At 40.3% G+C, this 26,203-nt stretch overlaps 1 protein-coding gene across 1 annotated transcript in view; it reads right to left on the reverse strand.

The window, feature by feature from the left end:
• Positions 1 to 1,532: 1,532 nt before the first annotated feature.
• Positions 1,533 to 26,203, reverse strand: part of LOC143026787 (uncharacterized) — a gene marked incomplete at its 5' end in the record, with an annotated part of 48,815 nt that continues 24,144 nt past the window's right edge. Inside the window, 8 exon segments of the mRNA XM_076187561.1 lie at positions 1,533 to 1,720; positions 2,536 to 2,633; positions 5,514 to 5,597; positions 16,788 to 16,856; positions 18,260 to 18,346; positions 21,906 to 22,001; positions 24,128 to 24,226; positions 24,943 to 25,032. Coding sequence (XP_076043676.1) covers positions 1,533 to 1,720; positions 2,536 to 2,633; positions 5,514 to 5,597; positions 16,788 to 16,856; positions 18,260 to 18,346; positions 21,906 to 22,001; positions 24,128 to 24,226; positions 24,943 to 25,032 — 811 coding nt within the window.

Genomic DNA, 26,203 nt, shown 5'->3' on the forward strand with positions numbered 1-26,203 from the left:
TGTGGAATGTAAGGTGTTTTGATTACAGAAATAGAGACAAACGTGCTGCTGGTGTAATGCTTTGCCTCATATTTGTCTCTTGCCTCTGAATATAGCTCTCCACTTTCGATACAAGAATATAAAAACTGTTTATGTCCATCCGCACGTAATTGCGGAACAAAGTTTCATTTTCCTCATGCAATTCACGTAGGATTGTCACAGAGCTACCCATTCTTTCACGTCTCTGCAACCACTCCCGGCACCAGACACGTCTCTGTGGTCTCTTGTTTTTCTTTTTAATGCAGGCACCAATTATGATAGAATATAGTGCTATCTTTCGAAGTATGGAGCGCACCATGGTGATCTTACCGTAATGAACCACTCGCTCACAACAACTGCTGGCGTCCAACTGCCCTCCAACCACCACAGACAGCTGTGTGGACATCTTACGCGGGCATAGACTGCAGACTTTGCCCTGCCAGGCACAGCTCGACCGTGTGGACGTGGCTTTACGCGGGCATAGACTGCAGACTTTGCCCTGCCAGGCACAGCCTGCCAGGCACAGCTCGACCGTGTGGACGTGGCTTTATATCGTTAGTTCGTGTACATCTTCAGTTTCATTCTATATACACATATTTCCTGCAGGACCAACGATGGATACCTGACCGTGGTCGTCCTGCAGGAGGAACGTGTCAGAGAACCGTCTCCCCACCACCCAACTTCGAAACACTACAACACCCCATAGGGCTGGCACTCGCTCCCTGGAGTGAGCCGAAGACCATCTGGCAATTTTTTTTTTTCTTCACACGGAGATGAGAACCGGCGATTGCTCACCTTCAGTTGGACGGTGATATAGAAACGGAATCACATTGATGTAATACAGAGTGTAGTCCAACGTTTCTTCTCAGATATCTACAGGATGGCCCGAGGACTCCTTCCAGCTACAGTGAAGGTACGGTTTCCAGATAGTAAATTTCTAGACACGATTTATATATATATATATATATATATATATATATATATATATTCATATATATATGTATATATATTGTATTTGCATGTATATATATATATATATATATATATATATATATTCATATATATATGTATATACAAATATATATTTCCTTCCTCTCCTCTTAAGACCACCGTTGTTGTTGTTATTTTTCTTCTTTTTCTTCTTCTTTTTTCTTCTTCCCTAGCATCAAATTATTGTGGCGTTCTGGAGGCCAGCCATCGAGTTTAAGTGGTTAGATAGTCCAAGAGCAGCTTACATGAGGCGTCCAGAAACAGAGGGGCATCTCCGCCACTCTTACAGGTTTCTAGTTATGCACGGATCGTCAAAGGCGCAAGTCTTTTTTTATATACACATATACAGTATATTTATATATGTATGTGTATATATATATGTATGCATATACACACACACGTTATATATATATACATATACATATATATATATATATATACATATACTGTATATATATCCATGCTTCACTCGAAAGCAGCAAAGTTTCTTGACGTCTCATACATTCTTCCTTCATTGGACTTGGTCAACAGCGTCCCATAATATACACGAGAATCCCCGCTTCCCTCCCAAGCCCCGAGAGAAACATGAAGTCTGTACTCACCCTGAAGACCGCGTTGGCCTCCTCTCGACTGTGATGCTTTCGTCCGCCGCCGAAGAGCCGGTTCTTGAGGTGGTAGGCGCCGCGGGTCATGAAGGAGTTGAGCAGATCGCCTGCAGGTTGGAGAACGGGGGGAGAGATTGGTAGAGTTCGAGAAGAAGCGGAGTGGGTCTGGGGTCTTCTTCGGGAGTGGGGGTTGATGGATGTTGGGGACGCGAGATGAACGCTTTTTCTGTCTCTCTCTATCTCTATATATTTCTTCATCTCTATATCTCTCTTCCTTCTCTCTTTTTATCTCTTTCTCTCATTATATCTCCATATCTATATCTATAAATCTATATATCTCTCTTCCACGCTTTATCTTTCATTTTAGTTCACGTCTCTAAACCCAAGTAGCAATGGAGTTAAGAGTTCAAGTCATAAATCTTAGATCAAGCTATAGCACATGCACCCAGCCCCTACAAAGCCCATTGGCATTAATCATCGATCAAACGGCGCAGAATTTGCAAAATGAACACAGAACCGCGCTTAAGAACAGGAATGTTTACGAAAATAAAGAAATGTCAGATTTCAAGATTAGAAAAATCAAAGTGGGTTGCAAATGAATAAATAGATAAATTATCAAATACATTTGCGAAATATTAGTATGATTTGTTATTCATTATGTTGCGATTAGTTCCATGAATCTAAAATTACTCTTCAAATATTTTGCAATTTTACAGAAAATGAACACATTAAGGAATAAACAAATGTAAAAAAAATAATATACAAATAAGCATGTGTACAACTAAATAAATGATTGTATGGAACAAAAAAAAAAAATGAAAATATAAATAAACGAATAAACAAATATGTAGGAAAAACGTCAATAAATAAAATTAAATAAAAACAACGAGGGATGGTCCGGGTGTCCACCTGGGAGACTCACCCGACGAAGGGAAGATGCGGTGCTTGGACGGGTCCACATGCATCTGGGACATCTGCTCGACCACGGAACCATCCTCCTCCCTGGAGAACTGGGACCCCCTGCGAAGGTCCAACGAGGAGGAGGAAGAGGAGGAGGAGGAGGAGGGAGAAGATCATTAAAAATACACTGACTCAATTTGTATAAGTTTGTGTCTCTATTTGTATATGTTTATGTATGCGTGTATAGTAGGTTTATGTGGGTATATGTAAAAGTATAATTATAGTCGTAGGTATAGACTTGTGTTTATATGCATCCATGTATACATATTACATACAATATATATATATATATATATATATATATATATATATATATATATATATATATATATATATATACACATACATATACATACACACGCTATATTCAGTAATTATGATGGTTGTTGTTTTATGAATTTGTTAATTATTTTGATTACATTTGACATATTCTGATGTAAAATGGAGTCTGTTGAGCTAAAACACTTAAAATTATATATTTAACCTTGGCAAGAATAATAATCATACATCATACAAAATATTAAAAGAATAAATGTCTTGTCAAAAAAAAATGGCGTCCAAAGTCTTACACATTTTTTGGTCATTGGTCAAGTCACAGTCGATATTTTAAAAATTATACGAAGAATCTTCTTGGCTGGAAAGGTGCAAGGTTCCAGCGCTTCTTGCCTGGAATTCCAACTGGAAACGTTCTTATGGTGTCAACTGGTTAAAATAAAAAATCGAGTGGATTTTTCTTCTTTTTCTTGAGTTTCTTGTCGTTCATATTTGGTCGACGTTTCTTCCGATTCTCCATTTCTTCGGTTTTGTTGTTCGCAAATTTTATAATTTCTTGAAAGCTGAAAGGACGAAAGAGGCACACTTTCAAAATACCTACTGTAGGTAGTTCCGACCCATACAATTTCTTTGTGTGTCGTACATACGAGGACATTAAAATAAAAAAATAAAAACAAGTAATAAAATAGATAAAATAAATCTATATATAAACAAACATGAGAAATCATCTAGAAAAATAAATGTTGATAAATAAAAAACAAATTTAAATATTAAAAATATGCAAAACATTGATAAAAATATTCTAGAAAATAGCTAAATACACAAATAAATGAACAAAAATATAACCGAATAATTAAAAAAAGAAAGAATAAAAAACCCAAATAGTGGATGAGAGTTAGCCACGAAAAACAAACTCAGAGGCGTCGACCTGGAAAGAATTTTTTTCGTAGATGCTCTTCAAAATTGCGACGGTAGCGTCGTAGCCATTCTTGTGATGGGTCCAACTGATGGGCTCGTTTCACTCGTATCGACTTTTCGCCGTGCGCCGTCCACGACACGACGTCGTGTTCTCAAATAACTATGGGTGTCTATGGACGCTTTCACACGTGGTCGTGGTCGTCTATAGACACCCAGCACGACGTCGTATGGTGAACGGCGCACGGCAAAAAGTCGACACGTGTGAAACGAACCTTATCCTCGCGTTCTGTCGTGTCCCTGAAGATAATTTTTCCACACAATCGGTGGGGTGGCTTCTTCCAACAGAAAGGAATAGTTTCCCAATAGTAGATAATAGTTTACAGAATAGAGACGCATCGTCAGACGATAGATTGAAGAAAATATCTGAAGGATGACACTGTCTTGTTTACGTCACTGGAGATGGAGAGGAAAGGTCCACGTGGATGGAAGCGCTGGTAAAGTTCGTCATAATAACAAGGTACATGGAACGAGTTTGTTTCAATGGTTGGTTGTTCATCTTAAGTTAAAAAAAATCTCATAAACAAGTAAATAAATAGATAAACAAATAAATGAATGAAAAACAGAGATATCTGAAAAATAATTTGTTCTTTCATGATTAAAAAAAAATCTAAATTATGTTGAAAAATGCGACAGCACTACCCTCATTGAAATAATGTTCAGATTGATCAATTATCACACAATTAATGCACCAAAATGATATTACAAAAAAAAAGGACTCAAATGAAAATGTTCACACATTTGTAAATTGGGTAAGATTTCCACACATGTACAAACACACAAACAAACGTTAGTAACCAAACATTATTTGAAAAAAAAAAATCGTACGATATGGCAAACAATTCAAATTATGTAAAATTCAAACTTTTTGTTCTGTGAAATGGTAGTAAAAAGAGACATTAAAAAACACTGGATACCAAACCAACTGCAGATCAATTAAAAAATATGGACAAAAGGAATTGAAGGTGTTCACAATGTATAAAAAAAACTAACCAACACAAATTATGAAAAAATATAAAACAAATAAATATATAAATGAATAAATGTATCAATTCAAAAGAAATAAGAGTATCTTTCACTGTCATAGATAGACGACCCTTGCGCAAAATAAAAATGAAAAAATATAGAAATAAATAAATAGATAAATAGATGAAATATGATATCTAGACAACAGGGACTCGAAGTCTGTTTCTGAAACCATTAAAAAGAAACACTTGAGAAAAAAAGGGGAAGTGGGTCTTTAGGTTCTGTCCGAGGTACCTCATCGAACACGAGACTTCAGAAGACAGACCCAACATATATATATATATATATATATACATATATATATAAACATATATATATAATACATATACATATATATATATATATATACATATATATATATATACATATATATATATATATATATACATATATATATATATACATATATATATATATATACATATATATATATATATATACATATATATATATATATATAAACATATATATATATATATATATATATATATATATATATATATACATATATACATATAGTTTTTGTCTTCTGAGTTTACGATTACTTTGAGACCTTCGAAGAGACACCCTCTCAAAAAGAATAAAAAGAAAAAAAGGAGAAAAAAAAAAAAAGTGGGGGCTGGGAAGGTCTTAAACACACGGAGACCATGCAGACCAGAGACTTACACAACTCCTTCCATGACTTCGGCCGCAACATCCGTCGATGTCTCCTTGACCACATCGCCCACGATCCCGCTTCCAAGTTTGTCCCTGCAAGGACCCAAAGGGCGCCCAGATCGCCGTCAGCGGCGTCAACATAGGTTTGTTTACGTGGGTGACGTCATCGCCGTCAGCGTCCGTTTGTTTACGTGGATGACGTCATTTCCGGAACATGGATTACGCACAACCAATCCAGGGCATCGTTACCATGGAGGTGGGGGGGAATGGGGGGTATGGGGGGATATTACACCGTCCCCCAATCACCAGAGGGCAGCACAAAAAAGAGAGAAAAAGAGAGAGAGAGGAGTTGGAGGAGGTAATATTGAAGGAACAACAACAGACGTGTTTAGTATGTGATTTTATACACTGCCTTTGCTTATCTTTGGATTGACTATAAAGAGGAGTGTTGCTGGACTACAAAGAGGAGCTTAGGTACAAAGAGCAATAAGAGAGCCCCTAGGACCATAGACACCATGACTTAGTACATGATTTGGTGCTACTCTTAGTAAACTATGACATGACTATACAAAGAGGAGGTACTATTTAAGTGGGAGAATTATTAAGAGCAAGATAATGTCACACCATAACTTAGTTTTTTATTCTAAGATTTAAAAAAAAAGTTCCTTATATATGGTCGATTGTACAAAGAGGAATTATATAATCTGAGCGAGACCAACAAAGAGCAAGTATAAACCATAATTCAATGTATGGGTATATAGTGTTATGATTTAAATGTTATAACTCTTAGTAAAATAAATTAATATAAAAAACATTCAATTCCAAATATTCCTGGTTTAAGACATGATTAAAACTTAATTTGACTTAGATCTGGGGATGATATAGACATACTAGATTTTTCGAATATTCAAAACATGGTTTAGAAACTATGTACATGAATTGATTTTAGTTAGAATTTCGGACTAATACAGTAATTTGACAAGTTAGAAGTTAACACTTCTAGATTTTGAAAAATCACAATTCAGGTCAGAAATTTCTGAAAATTTTCAAGAATTGGACAATAAGGAAAATACATTTGGAATCTAGAATGGGAACATATTCTATTTTACTTTATTCTATTTTAATTCACTTTATTTTATTTTTTCTATTGTTTTTCTAGATTTATGGGGTGACAAAGTTAAAAGAACTTAAGTAAATTGTCATTAAAATTAAAACCTCTAATCTTATGATCTAGTTACTATCTCATGACGTAAACATAGAAAATACAAAACAAGTTTCAATTAAATGTAATTCTACAATCTAGAAAAGTGCAGATTACGAAAAGTTGAGGAATTCTGGGATGACAAAACTTACTTTGGTTTTCAAATACAAATACAGAATCTACTTAAGTGCAGGAAAGTCAAATTTACTTTAGTAATTTCCAGCGAAATACAAATCTAGGATGCAAAGAATCTTAGAAAAATTACGATTACGTAAATTTGAATTAAGACTAAACTTAGCCTAACGTTGAAATTGTTACTAACCTCAAACTTGATGGTCGATTTACTTAAAATTTAATAATACGATAAACTTGCAAAATTATGAAAAAAAAATCGTGCACACAAAAGTGGGAAATAACGTGTACTTAAAATACTTTAAAAAATCATAAAGTGCTTAAGAGGCCAAGACTACATAAACTTATTTCTAGAACATTGTTTCGGAAAAACAAAATAGAAGCAGAAACAACTGGTAAAGCATAAATTGACACAAATAGACCAACAGCCTACGTGTTTATGACAAAGACGAAAATAATGATTAAAAAAGTAATAATAATAATGATAAATAAAAAAATAAATTATCTCTAAACACTCGACTCACTCTCCAAAGCTCTTCGTTCAGGTATAATTATTGAATGAACAAATGAAGAACGAAACGAAGAGAGAATTAAAAATATATATACGAGAACGTAAGGCAGGTAGAAAAGAAAAATGCTATACGATTCATCCGTTGTTAAGCTTGTCAGTGAAATTTAAGACCTAGCTCTCTTTATATTATTGTATTGAAGAGACTAAGCATACAATAGAGTAGTAGTGAGGCCTTTAAAGCTTCAGTGCTGCAATAATATATATATATATATATATGTCCCAAGATTATTACGAGTTTCTTTAAATGCATGGGTCTTTAGGCTCTGTCCGAGGTATCTCATCGAACACGAGACTTCAAAAGACAGACCGTGAGCAGCTTGTGGGTGATTTTCTACTAAAACCAAACTATAAATATACCAAGTCACTTCACGTGCTAGTAATGGGCGGGGCTTAAGTGTGACGTTATAGATTGTCTGAAGGCCTCGTGACGTCATGTCGACTCAGATTGTTGTAAACAAAGTTGGACCGACTTAGTATATCTAGCCGTGGTATTGTCTGAATAATATATACACAACTAAATAAATAAATAGAAATCATAAAAAAGGTTGATGTGGAATCAACTACAGTGAGGTACAAAAAATAAACAAAATAAAACATAAAATACCACCCTCTAGTATTGTAACGCTCTGTGCAGATTCTCTAGCGGCAGTCGATTCCATCGATTGTTAACATTCTTTTTACTTGTTTACTTCTTTATTCTTCGTTAATTTATTTTCATATCTTCACCCCATGACTATGACTATATTTGTCTGTTTCTTTGTATAACTATTTATTCACTTATTTGTTTATGTATACCCCGTCTTGCATACCGTATGGTCAGATCTCTCCAAGTGACGAATGAAGAAATTTATTAATTTAGTAAAAACAAAATTCTTAAGAGTATCGTGATTACCAGGTGTATATATATATATATATATATATATATATATATATATATATATATATATATATATATATATATATATATATATATATGAGTATGTCCTGGGCCCAAACGTCAGTACAAGTGGCGTTTGGAGAGAGATTAAGACGCCAAAGTGTATATCGATTGTTTACAAAATGAAAGAGGGATGGAAATGGAGGTTCTCTTAATAGAATCAACTGCCGCTCTCCCCCACACAAAGCGCTACAGTACTGATGGTGCCAAATGATACCAGCATATTTGGTGTTAGGTGATAACACATATCTACGAGGGTGTTTACGTGATAGGTAATGATAACACATATCTACAAGAGTGTTTACGTGATGTATGGCGTTACGTGATACCAGTACACATAGCTACAGTACAAAGGAGTTTATTGTGATATACAGGGAGTTTCCAAAGGGGATGGTGGTTAACACCATAACACCCACAAAGGGGTGAACACTGGGCACCCCCCATGGTGGCAGAACCTCCCCCATGCACACCAGTGGTGATGGTGGTGGTGATAGTGGTGTTGACACCACTACCGCTGACACCAACAACACCACTACTGACACCCTTACCCGATGACAGCATCCACGGCAGTAGCGGCGATTGACCGGTAGAAGGGGTTGATGGGCTTCATCCCCGGAGGTCCGGTTCCGGGCCCCCCGGACCCTCCGGAGAATCCAGGGATAGAGGGAAGTCCGGGGATGGAGGGCAGTCCGGGGATGGAGGGCAGGCCCGGAAAGCCTTCGACCCCGGAAACGTCATCCACCCCCGGAACTATTCCTCCTCCTCCCCTATCACCTCCTCCTCCCGCGGGTTGAGGCCTTGGCGCGTGCGCAATGAACGAGTCGCGTATAAGTGATACATGAATACGCGAATCGCGTAAATGGGAGATATGAATACGCGAATCACGTAAAAGTGAGATATGAACACAAAAATCGCGTAAAAATGAGTCATGAATACACAAATCGCGTAAAAGTGAAACATGAATACGCGAATCGCGTAAAAGTGAAACGTGACGACGCGATTCGCGTTATATTGAGACATGAATACGCAAATCGCGTAAAAGGCGAGACATGACAACGCGAATTGTGTATAAATGAGACATGAATACGCAAATCGCGTAAAAAGCGAGACATGACTATGCGAATCGCGTATAAGTTAAATAATTACACGAATCGCGTAAAAGTGAGACATGAATACGCGAATCGCGTAAAAGTGAGACAAGAGTGAGAACATACTTCTCGTGTTGAAAACGGACCGAGTTTGGCTAAGAGAGACGTGTGTTGGTATAGATGTATGTATGCATGCATGCATGTACATATGTATATAGTAATGTATGTATTCATGTATGTTTGTGTTAAGCTGTCAGCGTTCAGTGACCATAACTGTTATGGACTTTAGTTTACCAGCGCTTCTATCCTTGTGGACAATCTCGCGCCCCTGCCAGTTCCCAAGCGGCCAAAGGTTTGTATACTCCTGTGTGAATGTTCAGACACGTACAGTTTGGAATACATGTGCGTGTCTCTGCATGTACATATGTGGATGTGGATGGGTGTGTGCATATGTATACATGTGTGTGTGGGTATGTGGATAGGAGTGTGCGTGTGTATACGTATACGCATGTGTATACGTATGTGTATATGCGTGTATGTGTGTGTGTGTGTGTGTCTGTGTGTGTGTCTGTGTGTGTGTCTGTGCCTGTGTCTGTGTGTATCTGTGTGTGTGCGTGTCTCTGTGTGTGTCTGTGTGTGTGCGTGTCTCTGTGTGTGTCTGTGTGTGTGCGTGTCTCTGTGTGTGTCTGTGTGTGTGCGTGTCTCTGTGTGTGTCTGTGTGTGTGCGTGTCTCTGTGTGTGTGCGTGTGTCTGTCTGTGTGTGTGTGTCTGTCTGTCTGTCTGTGTGTGTCTGAGTGCGTGTGTGTGTGTGCGTGTCTGTGTGTGTGTGTCTGTGTGTGTGTCTGTGTGTGTGTGTGTGTCTGTGTGTGTGTGTGTCTGTGTGTGTGTGTGTGTCTGTGTGTGTGTCTGTGTGTGTGCGTGTGTGTGTGCGTGTGTGTGTGTGTGTGTGCGTCTGCGTGTGCGTGTGTGTGTCTGTCTGTGTGTGTCTGTGTGTGTGTGTGTGTGTATGTCTGTGTGTGTGTGTGTGTGTGTGTGTGTGTGTGTCTGTGTGTGTGTGTGTGTGTGAGTGTGTATCTGTGTATGTGTGTGTGTGAGAGAGTGTGTATCTGTGTGTCTGTGCGACGCCTGCATACGTTTTATGTAATCACCTGATAGTAATAAAAAGGATAATTGCAAGAAATATACTCGTGAGGTCGTCTATGTGCTTCCATTTGTTAAAGTGTAGCTTTAAATTTACTTGCATTGTCTGCCTGTACATTTCTTTTTCTTTTCTTTCTTTCACTTTCAACTTGAATTTGTGTATCTATGGAGACCTAAAAAAAAGATCTACTACTTGTGTGAGTGTGTGTGTGTGTGTGTGTGTGTGTGTGTGTGTGTGTGTGTGTGTGTGTGTGTGTTTTTGTGGTCGTGCATGTGTGAATACGTGTGTGCATGTATGTGCTTGTGCGTGTCTACACGTGTGTGAGTGAGCGTGTATGCATGTGTGCTTGTGCGAGTATGCATGCGTGTGATTGTGCGTGTGTGCATGCGTATGCTTGTGCGTGTACGTGTGTGCATGTGTGTGCTTGTGCGTGTTTCTGCGGGTATGCATGCGAGTGATTGTGCGTGTATGTATGCGTGTGTGATTGTGCGTGTGTGCATGCGAGTGATTGTGCGTGTATGTATGCGTGTGTGATTGTGCGTGTGTGCATGTATATGTGTGTGTTTCATGAGAGACCACGCGCGTGCGAGAAGATGCTGCGTGTTTGTGTGTATTTGTATGCGTGTGTGTTCATGCACGTGTATGTACTGTACATGCATGTACGCGTAAACCCGTATGCACACAAACACATATCCCTTAAATGCACATGTGCACGCATCTCTCTCTCTCTCTTCTCTCTCTCTCTCCCTTCTCTCCCCTCTCTCTCTCTTCTCTCCCTCTCTCTCTCTCTCTCCCTTCTCTCCCTTCTCTCCCCTCTCTCTCTCTCTCTCTCTCTCCTTTCCCCTCTCTCTCTCTCTCCTTTCCCCTCTCTCTCTCTCTCTCTCTCTCTCTCTCTCTCTCCCTCCTTTCCCCCCTCTCTCTCTCCCTTCTCCCCTCTCTCTCTCTCCCTCCTCTCCCTTCTCCACTCTCTCTCTCTCCCTTCTCCACTCTCTCTCTCTCCTTTCTCTCCCCTTTCTCTCCCCTCTCTCTCCTTTCTCTCCCCCCTCTCTCTCTCTCCTTTCTCTCCCCTCTCTCTCCTTTCTCTCCCCTCTCTCTCTCCTTTCTCTTCCACCCCCCTCTCTCTCTCTCTCTCCTTTCTCTCCCCTCTCTCTCCTCTCTCTCTCCTTTCTCTCCCCTCTCTCTCTCTCTCTCTCCTTTCTCTCCCCTCTCTCTCTCCTTTCTCTCCCTCTCTCTCTCTCTCTCCTTTCTCTCCCCTCTCTCTCCTTTCTCTCCCCTCTCTCTCTCCCTCCCTCTCCCCACTCTCTCCCTCTCCCCCTCTCTCTCCCCCTCTCCCTATCCCCCCTCTCTCTCTATCTCCCCCCTCTCTGTCTCTCTATCCCTCCCCCTCTCTACCCCCCTCTCTCTTTCTCTCCCATTCTCCATCTCCCTCTTCCCCCTCTCTCTCTCTTTTCCCCTCTCTCTCTCTTTTCCCCTCTCTCTTTCCCCCACTCTCTCTCTTTCCCCCACTCTCTCTCTCTATTCCCCTCTCTCTTTCTTCCCTCTCTCTCTCTCTTCCCCTCTCTCTCTCTTCCCTCTCTCTCTTCCCCCCTCACTCTCTCTATTCACCTGTCTCTCTCTCCACCTCTCTCTCTCTCTCTCTCTCTCTCTCTCTCTCTCTCTCTCTCTCTCTCTCAGGAATGGAACAAAATACGAGGTAAATGAAACCATCACCAGCTTGTTGACTGACGTGTGTAATGACCTTCATTAACATTACAATAATATGGAGAGCGGTGGAGACTACGCCAAGCCCCGCTCCATTTGTGCATATAAGGTTCATTTCCCCTTGTTGGGCCATTCATATTTAGACACTAATGGACAAATTGCAATAACATTAATAAGCGTAATATATCTAAGCGGATGGATGGCGGCCCAACTACATTATATATATATATATATATATATATATATATATATATATATATATATATATATATATATATATAGTTACATAATCCCTGCTGTTACTATTACATGTCTAGATTTATCATTGCTTAGGACCTTCACACACTGGCAATAGTGTTTCCTAAGTGTGCATTTTATGGACCAAAAGGTCTCCTGTCGGCATGCATTCCTTCGTGTGCGCGTATGTATGTATATATGTACTTGTATATGTATGTATGCACACCCACATGTGTTATGGAATGCGAAAGTTAAGATTTTTTTAACCAATGAATAATGAAGTTAATAAATGTTGCCTCAATAATGAAGGTAATATATGTTGCCTCAAGTTTCACAAACTCAAAACCCACAGCCCCACTGCGGCCGGCAACGATCCTCGGGCTCAACTTAAAATATCTCTGGGAAAAAAAAAATTAGTGTCGGTCTGTGTTGTATTAGTAGTAGGAGGGGATCCGTCGCCGGTTGTCAGCTGTCCTTAAGTGAAAGGAAGGAAAGCAATCTAAGTTCAGAGAGAGATCTGCCTCGGTCCGGACACCGAGTGCCAGCCCCTCGGTGCTGCACCACCAGATGGAGGCGAGGGTCTCGACAGATTATGTAGACGTGTGGTAGGGAGGCGATTCTCTTTGACGTCCTACTTGAATGTACGCATAAACATACAAGAGAAAATAAAATACAAATATGTACAAGTAGGTGTGTGTGTGTGTGTGTGTGTGTGTGTGTGTGTGTGTGTGTGTGTGTGTGCGTGTGTGTGTACACGCTTTTGAAAGCACTTGAAAGACTCTTTTGAGGCTCAAACAACCCGTTTCCAAACACGAGTTCGACAAACTTGAAAAGGTGCGCATGTTCAACTACATGAAGTTTGAGAAAGACAATAAATGTATATTGATTGGCGAAAGGATCGCTTGTTAGTGATGCAACACTAAATAGTACTATTACACTATTTACTAGTGCAGAGGGATGATATTGAAAGGCAGGTGGGGAAAGATAAATAAATAGACAAGGTGAACAGAAAATTTGACAAGGGACAAAGACGGGTTTGCTAAGACAAGACAAGACAAAAATAAAATAAAATAGAGAAAACGAATCGACATATAAAGGAACAAACGATTACGAAAGAGCGTGAAAGAAACAAATAAATAGATAAAAGAATAAATAAATACATAAGTAATAACTAGTAAACAATGTTGACAAATGCAAGTTGCTACACTCTCTTCCCCCTGAACATAGACATCTTGGGCCAGACTCGAATTCCATCCTGATTTGTAACCCCTTTGGAAAAAGAAAGTCAAAATCGTCGCAAACTATGTCGATTTTGTTTTGGCAGGGCATTAAATGATCGAAATTCCACGTTGAGAAATCATCCGAATCCATCACAACTAAATCTTGGTAAATCGCTATGTTAGATATGTGTATATCAATAAATGAAACAATAGTTTTATTTTTTAACACAACTGTAGGTATTTCATTACACTACAAATTAAAGTTTGTAGGGATGGTATGGGTGAGAGTGGTTTTTATGGCTACTTTCATTGTAAGGGGGAAAAAACCTTTGGTATATGGATGTACTAATGCATAACTATTTCAAATTTCCAGAAACTGCAGCTTTTTGCTGCATCAAATAACTCTGTCAGCCAAGATACCTACCTTCCAATTGATGCAAGACCCCTAAGTTCCCATGATTGGTTACTAAAAGTCTGACAACCAATCACAGTAGCTTAGGGATTACGTCATCATTGTAGGCGGAGACTTGACCGACAATGAGTCGTACTCTTGGCTACTTCATACTTTTAAGCCTAAGTTTTGTTTGATCGAAAAGACATTTGAAATGTATAATTCTGAAATTGTGCTTTATCGAGATAATAAATGAAAGGATTCCTCTACTTTCCGAGTCGAACTTTGTTGAATACGGCCCCTGGCGCCTAAAGACATTTGTATCTCAGCTCATGATTGGTGGGCGCCATGTCGATGTTGCCACCTCTTTTGATTCTCCTAAATCAACTGGTATCAGCGAGCGTAAAATATTTACTGCTTACAAAGCCCTATTAAATATCAACGCTAATATAATGCACATTGGTAGAGAGCTAAAAAAAGAAACGTCTATCCACAATAGATAGCAGCTATTTGGCAACATCAGCAGACAGGCAGGAGAATCAGACGTCTGGCTCGCCTCACGCCGCCAGCCAATCAGCGCCGCCAATACAAATCTTCTCTCGGTGCTTGACGTCTGCACTTAGCGGGAGAGGATGTAGCGACATCAGCATGTTGGATGTCAAGATGGATGTTAAGTTGGATGTCAAGTTACCCGCTGACGTCAATCTGACTGACGAGGTCATCCATGTAGCTTCCTTGCCCGCTCGATTTACCACCTTCACTCCTACTCCAGGCAGCATAGTAAGGAGAATACTGGGTATGAAGATTACAAGTTACGGAAGGCAGGGTATGCAATGTTGCAAAGATGCATGCAGAAGCTGGTTTAAGCTTGAGGGAATTTGTTAAAAATAAAAAAAGTAGGGGAACTACAACTATGGGTCAACAGGTGGAGTATGATATAACGTCTTAACGAGGCAGGATGACAATCCCATTCCATCGATGTTCCAACGTTGTCAACAGACAGCTCATTTTACCAAGGCAGAATTAAAAAGTGAAAAATTCCAGCGTTCAAATCTTACATCTGATACTCGTTGTTACTTTGGAGGCAATGTCAGTTTTTGTAAGAGTATTTAAATTTTTCAACACATTTCTAAACTGGCAACCACATCTCTCGTCACGTGATTAGTAATATTTTGAAATGTATTTAGAAAATGCAAATACCCGCAGCGTCATTATTACGATTTCCGCCTGAAGATATGGTAATCAAATTGAAGCATTCAAATTAAAAAATATATTTCAGTCCAAATGTCAGTGTTGGTGTTATGAAAATTAATAGTCAATCACTTCATAGTCCATAACTATCAGAAACAACTATCTTATTAATAGTGACCCTTGCTAGTACATAAATATCATTCGTTGAAATTAACGTTGCAATAACAATCACGAATTTCCATCCGGGAAAACGGGATAAAATCCTTTTAGCCGCGATTTTGTGTATCAAATGTAAAGAATCTAATATGAGTCTCAAAAACCTCTAATGTAAACAGATTTCTTCACATTATTATCAGCGATCTACCTCACCTTAAGATACACTATTGATGATATTGTAAAGCCATGTATTTGTGTAGTCAAGGGTATAAAGACTTCTGTGGAGAGAGTGGGGGAGAAAGTGGGAGACAGAGAGGAAGGGAGGGAGAGAAGAAAAATCCCAAACACTGAACACAATATATGTAGCCTCCATTTCCGCATGAAAGATTCATCCAAATGACAACGAAACCTCGGAACGAGAAAGACAACACTGTTGAGCAAAAGCTGTGGTCTACACCACGAACGCCGATCTCCATACACAGAAATTTGCTGTTTATATTCTTCTGCCATTGCACTCATCATTTCCATGGTAGGACGCCTCAATGTTCTGCCTCTTCTTCACCGCGGATGTAAACAAAGAACCTGTTTCGTAGACTTCACTAAAGCATACGAGACTGCCTCACCCCGCGCAGTAACATTGATCCCCAACTTAATGCTTAATCGTCACTACAGATTGATCAACGAGTCTAGTAGTAAGATTTTCATACACATGAACAGTGTTACCAATGATTTAGAGGTCTGTTTGGATCCTGTTTAGGCAGAGCTGGGGTAGGTCAAACCCTATGCTTTAGTGATTTTTTTTGGGGGGAGGAAATCGTAATTTTCTCTAAATGCACCGATTGTCTAAACCTTTCCCCATGGTGAAGTTTTCCTTATTTTATCCTATCTTATTCTATTCATATAGTCTTTTATATATTTGTTTGATTATTTTCACATTTTCTATCTTGTGTTGAATGCCATTATCATGCTGTTGAGAAGCCTTTGGAAAAAAAATCACTATGTCAAAAAGGTTAAGACAAAAATGTGCTACGAACTATTGAGGGTCCTTATTCTTGTGTTCACGAATTCCCACAATCCTTCACTCATTCATTAACTCGTTCATACATATTTCTATTAGACCCTGAAGAATCTCCAAGGTCTTCAGAAATTCCCCCAAAGCGAGACCGAAGCGAGTCATAAAGATGAAAATTGATGACAAAAAATAATAATAACAATAATAATATTGAATAATAATAACATTTCATAATTAATATTCAATAATTAATTATGATAATGGTATTGATAACAGGGATTACAACAGTGAAAACGACAACTTACTTGATCACTTTGCTGACGATGTTGGATGCGATAGCTCCTCCGGCCTCTCGCGGGCGCTGGCCTCCGCCACTGAAAATACGAACGACTTGTTTAATCTCTCCTTCCGTGCTGGTTGACACTTTATCCTCTTATTAGCCAGCCATCAATTTCCGACCTTAACTTAACACCTCGAAGGAAGTAACGACACTCGCGCTCGCGCGCGCATGTGTGTGTGTGTGTGTGTGTGTGTGTGTGTGTGTGTGTGTGTGTGTGTGTGTGTGTGTGTGTGTGTGTGTATTCAACTCGGATCTGCTGCAGTGTGTGTGTGTGTGTGTGTGTGTGTGTGTGTGTGTGTGTGTGTGTGTGTGTGTATTCACCTCGGATCTGCTGCTGCGTGTGTGTGTGTGTGTGTGTGTGTGTGTGTGTGTGTGTGTGTGTGTGTGTTTGTTTCTAACTGTACAACTGGAAGGAGCTACATACATAGGGAGAGCTTCTTGTTCTCCAATTATTACCGTACCTAGATAACTTATATGTAGGTATGTGTGTATGGATATGTATACATATATGTATGTATATATACACTGCCTGTGCGTGCGCACATGTGTATGCATGTACATGCGACTCTATGCGCGTGCGCGTACACGTTTGTGTGCGTGGGTATGCGTATGCATGCCTACGTGCATGTGCGTGTATGCGTATGCATGCCTACGTGTATGTGCGTGTATGTGTATGCATGTCTGTGTACGCATGAACACGTTTGCATGCCTGTATGTGCGTGTATGCGAACGCATGTCTGTATGTGTGTGTATACATACGCATGTCTTTACGTGTGTGTATACATACGCATGTCTGGACGAGCGTGTATGCGTACGCATGTCTGTATGTGCGTGTATGTATACATATGTCTATACGAGTGTATGCGTATGCAGGTCTGTATGCGCATGCATGCGTATGTACGTCTTTATGCGCATGCATGCGTATGTACGTCTGTATGCGCATGCATGCGCATTCACGTCTGTATGCATATCTTTATGCGTATGCATGTCTATGTGCGTGTATGCGTATGTATGTATGCGTGTGTATGCGTATGCATGGCTGTATGCGCATGTATGCATACGCACGTCTGTATGCGCATATATACGTACGCATGTCTGTAAGCGCATGCATGCGTACGCGTGCATATACGCATAATTGCGTCTGTATGCGTACGCACGTCTATACGCATCTACGCGTATGCATGTTTATGCGTGTGTGCGTATGCATATTTATGCGTGTGTGTGCGTATGCATGTTTATGCGTGTGTGTGCGTATGCATGTTTATGCGTGTGTGTGCGTATGCACTGTATGCAAATGTATGCGTATGCATGTCTGTGTGCACGTGTATGTTTCCGTATGCGTATGCATGTTGATGCGTGTTCGTGTTTCGTTTAATTAGAAAATACGCTCGGATTGTGCGCGACAAATAAAGAGGATGGAAACAGCATCACACTCACCCCAAGTAATTGCCGACAATACTATTAGCGATGCCAGAGAGAACATCATTTTCATTCCTTCCCTTGCCACCAGCGCCGCCCTGGCCGCTGAGGGAAGAAACAAGCAATTAACATCAAAAACGAAAACAAAACGCTCCATAAATTAGATAAATTACCACAAATTTGTTATGTATAAGGTGATGTAAAAGGTACCCAAGGACTATTTTCTTCAGTGAAGGCTTGTTTCACAAATGTAATCTATTTTTTTTTTTTTTACTTTAGCTGATGATCGAACTGAATGCAACTTCTACTATCCTGGGTATTGGATGTATACACCTTTCAAATGTTTTATGTAATCCGTTCAATTAATTTTAAATATTCATTCTCTTACTCTTGAATATATTCTATATTCAGTATATGTTACTAGGTACAAAAAATATTGTGCATGCATGCATATAATGAACATTGGAACATACCTGCTGCTTGCCAATAGCACCGCATAAGTCTTCGTTCTAGGTCACGCGAACAAAACACGAAAAATTACGAAACAAAACCGTATCCCACCGGTATGCACCGGCACTGTTGAACAGAGCTCCATAAGACCTTTCTCCCTGCGTGGGAGGCAGCCAACAGTGAAGTATGTACACAGACGTACGCACGCACGAACACGTCATCATCAACCGCCATGCGGGTAGCATGCACGAGCGTACTCGTTCGCTCCGGAAGCTTGAATAAAAACGCGCCTCCTTGCTCCTCCTCCTCCTGTACTCGCCCCATTAGCGCTAGATTTGAACGTGTCCTCATGAGTGTCTTGTCCAATTTAATCTATCTCACTCCTTCCCTCTCTTTTCTATTCTCTATACCTCTCCTCTACCTCTACCTCTCTCTCTACCTCTCACCTCTCTCTCTTTCTTCTCTCTCCCTCTCTTCTCTTTCTTCTCTCTTTCTTCTCTCTCCCTCCCTCTCCCTCTCTTCTCTCTCTCTCCCTCTTTCTCTCTCTCCCCCTCTTTTCTCTCTTTCGCTCTCTCCCTCTTCTCTCTCTCTCTCTCCCTACCTTCTCTCTCTCCCTACCTTCTCTCTCTCTCTCTCTCTCTCTCCCCCTCTCTCTTCTCTCGCCCTTCCCCTTCTCTCTCTCTCTCTCTTGCCCTCCCCTTCTCTCTCTCTCTCTCCCCCTCTCTTCTCTCTCTTTCCCTCTCTCTCTCTTTCCCTCTCTTCTCTCTCCCTCTCCCCCTCTCTCTTCTCTCGCCCTTCCCCTTCTCTCTCTCTCTCTCGCCCTCCCCTTCTCTCCCTCTCTTCTCTCTCGCTCTCCCCTTCTCTTTCTCTCCCCTCTCTCTCTATCTCTCTCTATCTTCCTATCTCTATCTCCCTATCTCTATCTCCCTATCTCTATCTCTTTCTCTCTCACCTCTCTTACCTCTCTTTCTCACCGCTCTCTCTCTCTCTCTCGCCTCTCACTGCAAATGAGGGTTCCTTATTATGGATAGAGGGTGGTGCATGGTGTAGTTCATTTTCGTGATTGGTGGGAACAGGGATGGTGAGTGGAGCCATGAAACCTCAAGAGTCCCCACGTTGTCACAACAGAGTACGGGATCACTCAGTGACAACTATAGTCGTGCGCTCCAGGGAGTCTTAAGGGTGTGGTATACGTCGTCCCAAATCATCCTTACTTCCCCATCTATGTTCTATTTGATTTTTTTTTATTCAGTAAACAATAAAGGAAGCTGTATAGGACCATATCACTTCTTAGGATTATAACAACGATAATTTCCTATACCTCATCCCACCTGTGACACCTCGACGTGGCACAAGGAAAAAATGCAGCCTCGAATTTATTAAAATCGTTTTATAATCCTAAAAAGTGATTCTCGTACCAGCTTCCTCTCTATACAGAATGAAAAATAGATATTAAAAAGCACATAGCTGGGAAACAAGAGTACTGGTTGATTTGGTAGAATGGTATAGAAAAATCAAGACGACTTAGAGCGTCGAGCCGACGCCGTATAGGCGCATATTCCTCGCAACTTATCAATAGCGGCTCATAAAATGCACGCCACCGCACAACGTCCCCACGCGATCAATGCACCCCGTCGACCTACTTTTGATGTCATTTCTTACCATGAGTGGCGGCGTTATGGCATAGATCAAGATGGATGCCAGTCATGCCCTGCCCATGGAGAGACTGGCATTAGAGATCATGTCCGACTTACGTAAGGATTCCGCCGACATATTGCGAAGCCATGCCAGCGATGAGGTCAGACGATATTCCACCGCCACCGGGCTGAGACTGCTTGCTTCTACAGATGCAAATAATTAAAAATAAAAACAAATAAAAGAACTAAACAAACAAATAAATAAATAGGCAAGTAGATAAATAAAATATCAACATTCCCAAAAATAATAACATACGAACAATAACGAAACAACTAGCATCATGCACTTGCAACTCCGACCGGTCCTTTCGGGAACGAAAACAAATGATACAAATAATGATAATGACAGAAATAATACTCGGAAATAAAACCTGAGAATTGCACAGAATTCATACACTATGTGTGGACATCATCATTCCAAATACACGTGAAGAAACGAGGAACAAATCATATAGAAATATTTATATATAGAATAATTCCATGCAACACAAGTAGTGGGTAATACACATCATCTCCGTAGAGAAGGGTCTAAGGCCCGTACTTTGAAACAGGTCGCCAGACTAGACGAACGCTTTCCACCATCAGAAAGAATTTCTACCTCAGTTCGTTATCACATTAACCTTTCTTACGAATTTATCCAGGAGGAACCAAGAAAAGAGGGAGGGAGGGGTGACGAATGGGATTGGAGTGGGTGGGGATGAAATGGGTGGGAGTGGAATTATGCCTTATGACTTTGGCTACCTCCCTTGTACGAATTTATCTACAAAATCTAACTGTAATTCCCCTAAATATCACCAATAAATCTCGTCTAAGCCTACTTTGTAAAGGTACAAAGCGTTCATCTGAGTGGCTGGCAACAAAAATGTTTTAAAAGTGCGCCATAGTCCTATAAGAGAACAGTGTTCTATGACATGCTGTTTTCTAATGACGGCACCATGCAAACGACCAAGAACATCCGTTACCTGATCATGTCCAAACACGAGCAGCAAATGGTGAAAAATGGAATATTCAAACATCAGAGCCATATTATATATATATATATATATATATATATATATATATATATATATATATATATATATATATATATATATATATATCCCACTTATATCACACGTATGTCAATCGAAGTGTATCAATAATATCCAACATTTCGTATTCATGAAAAGTGAGTCGATAATTGAACGAAGTTTTGTCGAGCAAGATTTCAACTTTTTATTTTTTCTTCTTATTCGACCTTCCCCGAAAACACCCACTCCTTCACTCCACGCAGGAGATGGAAAAGGTGGTGGTGGTGGTAGTTTGTGGTTGGTAGTGGTAGTGGTGGTTGTAGTGCTTGATGTTGTTGTTGTTATTGTGGTGGTGGTAGTGCGGTGGTGATAGTTTTTGTTTAGGTGGTGATGGCTGTTGTGGGTGTTGGGAGTAGTAATAGTAATAGTAGTAGTAGTAGTCGTGGTGGTGGTGATGGTGTTGGCGGTGGTGAGTGGAGGAGTGGGTAGTGGAAGGAAAGGCCTTACCTGATAATCCCCCCAATGGATCGGGAGACAATGTCATTAATAACCTCGTCGTTGAGTTGGTCCCGACGAAGTCCCACTTCCCCGTTGACGGGCTCGCTTGGAGAAGCAAAAGAGGAGTGAGCGCTATGCTCAAAACGCACGCCTACTCGGGCATATGGTCAACAACAACTCCCCAACCCACGTACACGCCATTATTAATTCATTTATTTATTAATTATTTTTTACCAAAGGTTGATCGTCCTTATATCTTTCATTCAACGGATATGAAACAAAGAATATGACTTGGTTGTATGGTAACAATCCCATTTGATTGGTTGGTGCTGTTGCCATAACAGTGATCCTTGTTTTTCTCGGGACCTGTTGAGAGTATAATTAGAACAAACTGGTCACAGGTGGTCATTCTGTACACCAGCTGGCGAAACGTAACATCCAATCAAAAGGAATACCAAAGTAAAAAAAAAAAAATACATGTAGTGTTCTCTCCCAGCTAAATAAAATCAACTGACCCAAGTTGGAATGATATGACTGATGACCCAGTAACTTGATACACTTCATCGCGATCGTCTTTCATCCTTTGATGTAAAAAACTTACAAAATCTCATTCAAGCTATCGTCAAATTATTTCATTCAAGCACAAGGAAAACCGGAGACTCGACAGGCTTTTAAAAATAGTATTCATATGGAACGTCGAGTGGTGTATCATACGTCTAATAAGATGTTTTTAACCCTCGGCTAATTTGACGTCCTTAAAGTGCGTCTTATAAGACCTGCTTAAATCACGATTTATAAGACGCACAACCCTCTGCCATGCCACGCTGTACAGATTGGTCCGTGACAAATACCAGACGATTCTATTTAGGGGAAAGCTCGGACTCCATCTCCAACAGGATCTCTATTTTAGGCGAGAGTGTCCGCCCACCCCCTTGACTGTGTAATAAAATCCTCTTCCGCTTGTCTTCTCGAACCGAGTGGTTAATGTCTGGAATAGTCTGCCAGATAGGGTAGTGGACTCAGAGACAGTTGTGCAGTTTGAAGCCAGACTTGACAAATGTTGGAAGGGTCAGGAACGAAAATTTGATTATATGGCAAAACTCAATGCAGCACGCTACCGCCAGCCACAAAGTGTCCTGACTACCATACCGGAGCCACAGGCCCTTTAATGGGCCTCTTCCGGGAAATCATCTGTGAGTATCTGTGAGTATCTGTGAGTCACGTCTATATGTACACCGTGCGCCACAGCCTAAGAACGAATTTTGGGGTCACGAGAAGCTAGAAGACGCTTCTTGGTCTGAACTGGAGCCAAAAGCAGAAATTTTTACAATTTTATTTCTGGAAAGAGAATTGATAGTTGGTGTCTTTGTGGTTGGAAGAGTCTGCCGAAGACCTCTTGGTCTGTGACCTGGAAAAAAAAATCCTCTGGAAAGAGAAACGAGTCACTGTCTCTGTGGTCGGAAAACTCTGTCGGAGACATCTTGGTCAATGACCAGGAACCAAAAACAAAAAAATTGAGTTTATCTCTGGAAAAAGGAACGAGAGGCAGTGTCTTTGTGGTCGGAAGAGTCTGCCAGGAAGACTGGAGACTTCTTAGTCTTTGACCTGGAAGCAAAAACTTTTTTTTTCATCTCTGGAAAGAAAAATGAGTTAGTGTCTGGAAAACAGAGTTTCTTCTGTCTAATGTCCGTTCAAGTGGAGACAACCTTATTACGAAGGAAAGAGATGGGACATTTACAAATATTTAATATACTAAGAACCAGACATACATACATACACCCACCCACCCACACCCACACACACACACACACACGCAAACACATGTACACATACACATGTACACATTTATGTACACATACACATGTACACATATTTATGTACACATATTTATGTACATATTTATGTACACATACACATGTACACATACACATGTACACATACACATGTACACATACACATGTACACATACACATGTACACATACACATGTACACATACACATGTACACATACACATGTACACATACACATGTACACATACACATGTACACATACACATGTACACATACACATGTACACATACACATGTACACATACACATGTACACATACACATGTACACATACACATGTACACATACACATGTACACATACACATGTACACATGTACACACGTACACACATGTACACATACACAAATCACCAGAAAATCCATGAAGTGACGTCATACTTACGTCATGACGTTGTGGGCTACATTGGAGACGATGGAAGCAATGACATCCTTGTTGGCGTTGCCATCTGAAGAAGGCAGGATCTTGCCGTCCGTGTCCTGCCTGGAAGAGCAGATCAGCAGGTCAGAAGAAGGTCAAAAGAAGGACAGAGCTACAAAGGACTAAGAAAACACATTCGAAAAGGTCATTTTAGGAAAACGATCACTCAAAAGGTATTTTGTCATCTTGCCTTTAGGTCTATGAATATGCCATCACCCTGAAGCGCAAACTAAGACACAGGCGACACAGGCGACACAGCCGACGCAGCACAGAGAAGAGGCAGACTTCCTGTTGCTGAATTGAAGTGAGGTTTGAACTTCTCTCTCTCACTTGAAATGTTTCCAGATGTGAGAGGGAAGTTGATACTTTATTTCAATTCAGCAACAGGAAGTCTGCCTTTGCACTGCGCTGCATCTCATTTTGCATTTTGGCTTATAAGGAGAAAAAGAGCTTTTGGTAATTACTATATTAACTACTTCCACCCCACCTCCACCACCACCACACTCACACTGACGTATGTGTGAGCTTTAATTCGGCCACCCCCTTTATAAGGGGAAAAAAAGTTCTTTTGTATACCATGTGGTGTCTCCTATACTCTTAAAACATCTCCTTTCCTTTCCCTAAGAATTCATCTCTCCCTTCCTCCTTAGGACTTTATGGATAAGGACAAGAATACCGCCACTGAATACCCCTCTGAGCATCTGGTATACATTGAAACAAAGATGGCAAAGGATTGTCGCAGGATTGAAGAGATTAAAAGGGATCAAGATCATTCGTACTTAGATATTTCCTGGATGACATTGGAGGTCACAGAGGAGATGATGTCGTTGTTGGAGGGGCCACCGATGGACTGGGGCTGGCTGCGGCCACTGCAGAAGAAAAAAATAAATAAATAAAATAGATAAAAAAAATCAACCAAAAATAAAAACATGCATAAATAGCAAAAAAAAAAAAAAAAATAATAATAATAATAATAATATCAGAAGGAAATGAAGATAAGATATACGAATAAATGAAAATTAAAAAGAAATGCAAACATGGCAAAATACAAAATAGATCAAGAAGTATATCTGAAGGAAATTACTACATAGGTAAACACAAATATAAATGAATAGATAAATAAAAATAATAGAGTAAATATAAATATTCAGGAATTGCCATTGCATGTACTACTCGTAGCTCGAAAGGACAATTAACTGTTGCTACAGTGGGACCGTCAGAGGAGCAGGAGGACCGTTGCCAGCCAATGTGGGGCTGGGGATATCCGGTCGTTGAATCTCGAGGCCATTATTATTATCATCATTATTAATTATTATTATTATTTCTATTGTATGATGGGCTGATTGTGCCGACAGCACTGTATGGGGGCAGAAACATGAAACATAAGAGAGGAAGAGAGAAGGAGTTTGAATGTGTTCTAGATGAGGTGCCTGGGAAGTATGATAGGGGTTACTAGGCAGGATAGAGTGAGAAACCAGGGAGTGAGGAGGAGAACAGGGGTGGAAAGGGAGATGGGAGATAGGGTTGATGAAAGAGTATTAGGATGGTTTGGACACATGGAAAGAATGAGTGAAGAAAGATTAGTAAAAGTGGTGTGGAAGGAGTGAGCAATGAGGGGTCGACCGAAGATGAGATGGATGGATGGTAGAAAAGGGGCATTGGGAAAGAGGGGAATGTCTGTTGAAGAAGGAAGGGAGAGGACAGAAGATAGGGGCGGATGGAGAACGGTTGGGTATGGATAATGCTGTGATGCATGAGGGGGAGTGGGAGAGGGATGAGAGGTGAGAGAGTATGTGAGAGAAATAAATTGACGTAGCCCGAAGGGATTTCTCCGTCTTCTCTTTTTCTGCATGAGGGGACGGAGAGAGGGGGTCGCCGATTTAATGAAGCGGCCTCGCTGTGGATGTGCTGTGTTTTGCGACACTGTTTCTGAACCAAGGCAGTGGTTCATCCAGGTGCCAAAATGAGAGGGAGGGTGGAGGGGAGTGGAATATGTAGGGGGATGGAATGGGTGGAAGTGATTTTTATGCCTTTGTTTTT

This window comes from Oratosquilla oratoria, chromosome 7 (genome assembly GCF_046742065.1).
Source record: "Oratosquilla oratoria isolate Oo_2021 chromosome 7, ASM4674206v1, whole genome shotgun sequence".
Classification (NCBI taxonomy): domain Eukaryota; kingdom Metazoa; phylum Arthropoda; class Malacostraca; order Stomatopoda; family Squillidae; genus Oratosquilla; species Oratosquilla oratoria.